The following is an 8,795-nucleotide window of genomic DNA, read 5'->3' as shown; positions in this document are numbered from 1 at the left end:
CTAACAACATGTTAATAATGAATTCACTTGTTTAATTCAGCTACAGGGTTCTTTAGCAGAGCTTTTGTTGTTCTGCCACCTGTTTTAACTTTGTTCCAGTTTTACAGTTTTGCTAACTGACAAATGGATCAACCAGCAGGATGAACAAAAGTACAGAATACATCACTGCAAAGCTTTTGGCAAGATATTTGAGTCTAAAAGGAATGTTCTTATAGTTGAACTCAGTCATTTCATGCAAGGAAAAGTTGTTTCATAGATTTGGTGGACATCAAACTAAACCGCCCCAGTGAGTGGACAGTCCCAGTCAGCAGAAGTGGGAGGAAAACAAAAATACTCTGCATGACTCATTTGTCTAGATTTTAATCAGTTCGTCAATTTGACCCAGAACAGAATACGTGTCTAAAGTTCAATTATAAAGATCACCCCTTGGAAAAAAATTCAAAATGTAATATAAAACAAATTCTATTTCAAGGATAATTACTACTTTTTTGTCTGCTGGTTTTTTTAATGGACCACATTTTTTATGTCCAAATGAGCAAATTGTCATCATTGATCCTTTATTTCATTTCACAAATATTGATTGAAATAGTTAGTATTGGAGTTAATAATCAGATACAAAAAGTGTTTTGGAGGATTTTTTTGGTTTCTGACACTGTTGCATGATTAAACACTCGACAGGTCAAACTGACCCAGGAACATTATTGCTGTACCTCAGAAACGAACAGAACAGGAGGGTTTAACATACGATTAGACAATTAGCTTGGCTAAGACCATAAAAGCTCAAGTTAAATTGCAATTTCAAATGTATATTCAGAAAAACAACAAACTAAACAGTGCAATTAAAAATGACTACATTAAACAGTAGATGTTAGGTTATAACGAGGTTGTTAAGATGTGAAGCTGCTTCAATAATAAGAGAAAGATTCATCTTTGTCTTTTAAGTTTCTTTATTCAAAGGCAAAAGCGTTCGAAGACCTGTCTCACTGAACGCAGTCAGGAGAAGAGCCCTGAATGACACACATTACATGGTTATATAGTCACAGCAAGACAAAGACCCACCCAAAGTCTGATCTTATCTCTATTACCAGATGGACCACAGAGACAATCCTTAAGGACCTCATGAACCGTCCTTGACCTCTTGGAGGAGATGATTTTATGGCAGGAAAGAGAGCCGATAAGGATTTCAGGAGAAACTTCTCACTCTTCTTTGTCAGTCACTCCTGGATGCAGGTCAAACAAGGGGACAAACTACGTTCCACACATGACTGTCCTTTAGGACAATTTCCAGGTCAGGCGTTAAGCATTTCCATCAAAGATGAAATAAGATTAAAAATGACATTTTCTATTACATTCCCCCCTTTTGATAATCAAATAATCACTTACTTCCAAGAAAATTTCCATAAAAAATCAGTCACAAAAAGTTAAAGGTAGAAAAAAAATATATGTTAATCGTTTTTGTGAAACATAGACATTTACATTGTTAGCAAATCATGTTTTTACTTCCTTCCTAATCTTGCTTTGCTCATTTAATGTTTTAGTTTTCTGAGGCTTCAACGTTTGTTATAACTCCTCCAGCAGAGTGTCGTTTGATATTGTCAGTATTCTTTCTCCTATCTTGAAAATGGCATCCATTGTTCTCAGCACAGCTTCCTCTAATGTTTCGCTGTTGTAAGCTATACTTGCGCCGATTACACCTCCACCCAATGCACCTCCACCCACTGCAGCCAATGCACTTGCACCAATGTAACGTAATGTAACACCACCAAAAAATGCTCCCAGCAGTGCTCCTACAGTGACTCCAGCTGATATCTTCAAAATCTGGTCCAAGGGCGATTTTACTTTCTCTTCTCCCACTAACTGAAGTAAGTTGTTGGTGTATCCGCCCTGACTGTTTTTCATCGTCTCTATCGTGTTGAGAAGCTGATTCACCTGAAACCTGTTGCTCCTGTAACCGTCCTGCTGATCTTTCCAGTATTTATTATCCACAACGTGGCACCTGTTGCCACATCTCTCCACCAGCCTTCTCAGATCAGGATTCTCTTGAACAAAATCCTCAATCTTCTGCCCTTCATCCAGCTGGTCACCATGTGTGAACACAACCACAGAGTGTTTCAGAGCCTCATCTGAGAAATATTTCTTTATTTTACTGATGACCTCCTTCTCCTGGACTGTGTATCGTCCCACTTCCAGCACAATGAGAAAAGCGTGAATCTCAGGTGCGGACAGTTCGATACACTTTATAATTTCTCTCTTCAGCTTCTCTTCACCCATTTTGTTGTCAAAGAAGCCGGGAGTGTCGATGACTTTGACAGGAGCTCCGTTGATAAGTTTAGATTCTGCTTGGCATTCATCTGTCTCAGAGTTTGGAGATGTCTTTGCTTTAAACAGACTCTCTCCCAGGATGGCGTTTCCAAGGCTGCTCTTCCCACTGCCAGTTTTTCCCAGCAGGACAATCCTGGTTTCATTTGATCCTAGAAGAAAATAAAATATGTTTTTATCCAATTATATACAAAATCCTTGTAGATTCTTCTGATATCAGAACAACCCATCAGACTGCACCGCTTGTTATTTTTTGCTTCAGTTAAGATTTCAAAATTGACAAAATGTTGGTTTTATGTAAACGGATAAACCCAATCAAATACTTATTAATATTTCCTTAGAATGTTTCTGCGCAAAACCCCAACATAATCCAGTATGATGGGAATACTTATGGGTTGAGTTGATGATTTAAAATGAGATAATCAGTTAGTTTTAATACAACTTTGGGTTTCTATGATTTCTATTGGTATCAAATAAATAATCTAAACCAGTAGTCCCCAACCTCCTGTCCATGGACCAATTTGTACCGGTCCGAACAAGACATAATTAAATATGTCAGTTTTATGTATTATCTGAGTCTGGAGGATCTTTTATTTTGAAAATCCTTTAACCGGGTTCTCTTGGTTTTGTCTTGTGTGCCAACACTGAGCCCAAAGTTTCTTTGTGAAGGGGAAAAGGCTCAGAGAAGAGACAGGAGAATGGATTTATCCCGGACCGGTAGGTGATTCCCACATTACAAACTCAGCTCAGCTGAGTTGGTGCTTGTTTTACAACAAAAACTTTCATTTGTGCTGCTTTGGCTTTGAAGATATTAATGAAAGTTTAAGGGTCAAAAGGTCAACCAGCTCACCTTCTTTTGTAAACAGTTTGTGCTAGTTTATGCTAGTTTGTGCACTGATTTGAAGTTGTGAAAATAAGTGTTAATGATGACTGTTGATCATGAAATCGAGCTGGAAACAGCTGACTAGATGGTTAGCACATGATTTGCTCTAGTCTTACTTTTCGTATTTCAACAGTAGTTTGTCTAATAGCGCCCTCTGGTGATCAGAAACTGAAATACAAGTCATCGAGTTTGTTTTGGGAGGTGTTGTACCAGTTCATTCTAAATAAGACCTAGTTTCAAGTGAATTTCATCAATGTTAAAATTTAATTATTCATGTTCAGCTGAGCTGAGTTTGTGCAATTGAATAAACAAATTTAAATGTGAGCAGGACCAGGGGAGGAGTTGACCTCTAGATGACCCTTAGATAACATTTTCTTTATATCTTTAAAATGATAGCAGCACAAACAAAAAATTTTGCTGCACAAACCAGCACAAATGTAGCACAAAAGTTTGACATCAATTTTGCAATTTTGTCTAATTTCATAAAAGTGGGTGGGCTGGTTGACCTTTTGACCTTTAACCTTTCATTAATATCTTCAAAGCCAAAGCAGCACAAATGAAACTTTTTGCTGCACAAACCACCACAAACGTAGCACAAACATTTGACACCAATTTTGTTTGATTTGAAGAAGGTGGTGGTCGGGGCAACTTCACTCGGAAAATACCTGAAAAATAAACTGTCTAATCTAAAAATCTAAGATCAAAAGAACTTGATCAATTCTCTGTGTAAAAAGAAAATAGACAGAAACTGGATGGATGTTAAGCTTTCTGGAAAAAAATGCAATGAATTTGTAGTTTGGTCCATTGGATAACCAGCTAAGTCTAAAATTTTATTTAGCAAGAAGCCAAAGACAGATTATTACTTATTATAAAAATATAAAAACAAACAATAATTGTGTTTTTACTGTGAAGCATATGATAAATTAAGGAGACATTGTTACATATATTTTAAAACCAAACTCCTGTGATTCTTACATAGAAACAGAAGAATGAATGTTAGTGAAAATCTTAAGATGGCTTCCACAAAGACGACGACTAAAACAAAATGGACGTGTTCTGGGATAAAGCAGATAAGGAAAATATTTTGATTGTGATCAACAATCATTGTATGTTCATTTTAATAGAGGTAATTAATGAACATAAATAGGGCTGTTGTAAACAAATATTTTAGTTCTTACGATTAATTGAGTTATCGGATTAAAAAAAAAGATAAAATAAAACATTGGTAAATCTAGCATAACACCAGTGTTACTAATTGCATCTCAACATCAGTTAAATTGTTCTCTAACAGTTACTTTTCTGTGGTTTAGAAAATTAACTTGTAACAATAATAGCTCACTTTCGAAAAGTTATACAAAAATCTGAAATTATATTCAATTTAATGATAAAGTGGCAAGCTCTGAACCAGCAGCTCCAGGAGGAGAAAAAATGGCTCCCGTCATTTTAAGGATTCTTATCGGTCCCCCGAAAAACGACCAAAATCCGGACATTATCATGAATCAATAAAATCCTCCCGGGTCGCACTTGAAAATTGGACGTTATGCTGCTAAAAACTTAGCTATAATCAATAACTCAGGCAAAAGTGAGAGCGCAAATAACGACCCTGCATTAAATAATAAAACATAAATTAACAAAGCTTTGAGGAAGATCAATTTTCGTTGAGGGATTTTAATAATCGAGGTACTCAAATCACTCGAGGAATCGTTTCAGCCCTAAATTTAACCGATTAAAAGTAACTCACCCGCCATGACGAAGAGGGGCTGAAAGCTGCGGGGACCTCTTGTTGTCTCAGTTGTTGCTCGGTTAGTTCTGGGTGCGTCTGGGTCTGCGTTCTCTCTTTAAGCTGCTTCACATTTTAGTTTCACTTTTGACTTGTTTCCATGTGAAAAGATCAAAACATTTCAAAACACCTGAGATTATTGTGAATGTGAGCAACTGTGCACCACAACACAAAAAGCTGCACCGCAGACTAAAGCTATTGACTTCTGCTTTTGGAAACTTCTTAAAAATGATACACGTTAGTTCCTCATTCAGTGAACATGAGACTATTGTAAAGATGCGACGATTTGATGATGCTAGATATTGTGAGCAGTGCTTTCATTTAAGTGGAATGAAACAAGTGCTGGTTCTCCACTTAGTGTTATATTATGGGACAGAAACACGAGTTATATTTCTATGTAGATGAATAGTTAGAGAAATTAAAAAGAACAACGTTGGTTCTAAATCAAATCCACATGATCCAAACTGAAAGTGTCAAAATAGTCACTTCTCCTAAGAGAAGTGGTCTGTTGCTCTAAATAATAATAAAAAAGAATAAAGAGAGTAAAACCAAATGACTGTATAAAAATCCTGCTATCTGTTGCAAGGCTTTAAGTTTTGCACTGAGCAGACAGATGAGTTGCTGGAGTATTTTTAGTGCAAGCAGCAACAGAAAACCCACAAAACCACTGCAGTCACATCATTTAACAGACGTAGAAACTGATATTAAAAACAGCATAGTTATCGCTCGTAACTGCAGCATATCAGACAGAGTAAATGCAGCATAGTCAATTAAAAATGGAATGAATTCAAAATATGTATCATCTGAATTTAGAGCTGGATTTTATCATCCGTAATATTGCATAATTCTAACAACATGTTAATAATGAATTCACTTGTTTAATTCAGCTACAGGGTTCTTTAGCAGAGCTTTTGTTGTTCTGCCACCTGTTTTAACTTTGTTCCAGTGTTACAGTTTTGCTAACCGACAAATGGATCAACCAGCAGGATGAACAAAAGTACAGAATACTTCGCTGGAAAGCTTTTGGCAAGATATTTGAGTCTAAAAGGAATGTTCTTATAGCTGAACTCAGCCATTTCATACAAGGAAAAAAAAGTTGTTTCATAGATTTGGTGGACATCAAACTAAACCGCCCGAGTGAAGGCAAATACAAATGTTAGCTCACAAATTATTAGAGCATATTAGAGTTAAGCTTGTTCCCCTTTTGATTTATAATTTCCTTTAGGCTTTAGCACTGCTCCATCATGTTTCTCCGTCAATTTTAGTGTTCCTCTCATTGTCCCCTTGCTCCATGCTCTTCTCCAGCTGTTATAGTATGGGCATTTTTTTATGCCAATAAAATGCAAATACACACACACACACACACACACACACTCACTAGAAGGAAACAAACACACCCAGTGTAACACTTTCATTCTATTGGCTGAGAGGTTGCCAGGCGATATTATTGATATCAGGATTAATTTGTCCACCTCCAGTTTCCAACTGGAGATTTGATCTGAGCAGAGAGGCGAATTTTGAGTGTGAGGAGAAAGGTTTGAGAAAGCACAGTGAATATTTGAAAGAGAGCAGAAGTTTTGAATTCAAGCACTATAAGTTTTGAGAAGAAAGACATGAAATCCTGCTTTCAGACTCAAAATGTTTGCTATTGGGTTATGGCAGAACCTGTTGGCTCTATAATATGAGCCCCTTATTATAGTGCCTTTTCACTGGCATTGATGATGGTGTATACAATAAAACTCTACAGTTACTGGACAAAACCCCTGCAGCTTTTATTTCTATTTAAGTCTAATACAGAACAATTCTGTATTGCAAAGGCCATATCGTGGCATTGTGTGTTCAAGTTTATGTGTATAGCACATTTTAGTAAAAATGCAGCTCAAAGTGCTTTACATCATAAAAACACAGAAAATGCAAAGTCATAGAACACAGCCAACAACTGCTTGGCTGTTGTTGGCCAAGCAGTTGTGGCCAACTGCTTGGCCAACAAGCAGTTGGCCTCATCTATTTAAGATGAGGCACTGAGACAATCAAAAACAATCAAAAACAGCAAAATGCATTTTGTCTTTTTATTTATCCAACAGGCCAACACAGCTTTTTGATGAGAGCGAAGTGACAAATAGAAACATGCTTTTTTCATACAACCTCCAGCAAGAGACACGGTAACAGGCAGTTTCACTTCCTGTCAGCAACAACGAGAAGTCACGTCTCACTGTCCGGCTTAACTTTCCTCTTTCATCTGCTCTCACTCTACAGAGTTCTTCTTTCAAAGTTTATCCACGACTCTCAAAGCACAAAGTTTTCACACCTTAAATGTCAGCTGTAAAGGTCGTGTCTTGGTCATGGTCTAAGCTTATGCTCAACTCTGACAGTCAAAATGTATATAAAACAAAGAATAACCTAAGTCCTAATTTTTCTAATGTATTCCATACATGGCAATCTTTTAAGACAGACAGACGTTTCACACAGGATGTTTCAGTTCACTTATTTTTGTCAGAGCTGCCCGAGCCTCTGAACATTACCTGGAAACGCCTTTGACAGGAAAACGCAGCAGTCAGCCTTGTTGTTCTCGTGTGCAGTGAACTTCATCAGTAAAGTGTAACTTTGTGATGCACATTTTCTAGCTGATGGATGAATTTTCCACTGAGTAATCAAGTTACTTTTCCAAAGTAACTATACCATCCCTGGTAATAAATTGACTACACTATATGTCATATGTGTGTATATATATTTGTTTTATTATATCAAGGCATTTTTTAAATAACCACATTTGTTCTATGAACTGCTGTTATAAAGTTTCACATAAATAAGACAATATTTGGGGAAAATATATAGGGCATGCAGATATTGGCAGGCTAATAATTTGCTGTGCCAAAAAAAATCCCCCCCTTATCCCCTTCCCCTGCTAACACGGAGAAATAAAGAGCTAAGAGGAAAATTGCAATGCTAACTTTCAGTTAATTTTGTATAAAAAGTATGTTGAGTTCGTTTCATCCACATCTGTTCCTGTTCATTGGTATTTTAAAGTTTATCGCTGGATGATTTATTCCTGTTGTCTGAGCGCCCTCTGGTGGCCTGTGGAGTGATGTGCATTATTCTCGTTTTCTTCTCCAGTCTGCAGTTTACGTACCTCTACTTGGCCAGTAGAGGTACGTATCTGAAGCAACTCGATTACAGGTAGGGTGGAGGCAGAGGAACTAGATATATACACATCATCTGTCTCACATCACACTGTCACGACAGGCAGTTTTAACAAATATGTAAAAAAAAAAAAAAAGAACCCCAAAAAAACAACAACAAAACAACTAACATGTTTTTATAAAAGTTTTAAGACACTCGCATTGCATTTATAGAGTGGCAAAGAGTCTGATGCTGTTTGTTCCGGTGGTATTTAACCCTTATAAGTAATAAACTTTGATCAACTCTGAGATGTTTATTTAACTCACACAAGTACAAATCCTGTAGTAGTTTAAACTCCTGCTTCATCCATTTTCATTTATTTATTTAGAACAGACAGAAAGTAAAAACAAAATAAAATTAAAATAAATTATCATGCAGGATGTTTTATTTGTAATCTTCCATTATTTGTTGGAAAAGGAGCAGATAAGGTACCAGATCTCATGATTTCCTGCCCCTCTCATAGCCTATAAACATTTAAATCTCCTCACACCAGATAAACTCTTAAATGATTCCCACACTGAATGATACTCAAACATCACATTCTCACCCTTAAATGGTACAAATGTACAACCTATAACATGTTTCCCAAAAAGCTCGTATTTAAACCATTTAAAGCTGGTTTACATTTGTACT

The 8,795-nt window shown here is 36.6% G+C and overlaps 1 protein-coding gene across 1 annotated transcript; it reads right to left on the bottom strand.

The window, feature by feature from the left end:
• Positions 1 to 1,560: 1,560 nt before the first annotated feature.
• LOC103480424 (uncharacterized) lies at positions 1,561 to 5,086 on the bottom strand. The gene is made up of 2 exons (XM_017310415.2): positions 4,944 to 5,086; positions 1,561 to 2,471 (listed from the first exon to the last, which is right to left on the bottom strand). Exons 1-2 carry the CDS (start codon positions 4,948 to 4,950, stop codon positions 1,561 to 1,563), a joined length of 918 nt encoding a protein of 305 aa, XP_017165904.2. The 5' UTR covers positions 4,951 to 5,086.
• Between the last annotated feature and the right edge of the window lie 3,709 nt (positions 5,087 to 8,795).

The sequence above is a fragment of the Poecilia reticulata genome, chromosome 18, assembly GCF_904066995.2.
Source record: "Poecilia reticulata chromosome 18, P_reticulata-male-v2, whole genome shotgun sequence".
In the NCBI taxonomy this organism is placed as follows: domain Eukaryota; kingdom Metazoa; phylum Chordata; class Actinopteri; order Cyprinodontiformes; family Poeciliidae; genus Poecilia; species Poecilia reticulata.
The sequence above is the reverse complement of the archived record's forward strand: the minus strand, read 5'-3'. Positions and strand labels throughout refer to the sequence as shown.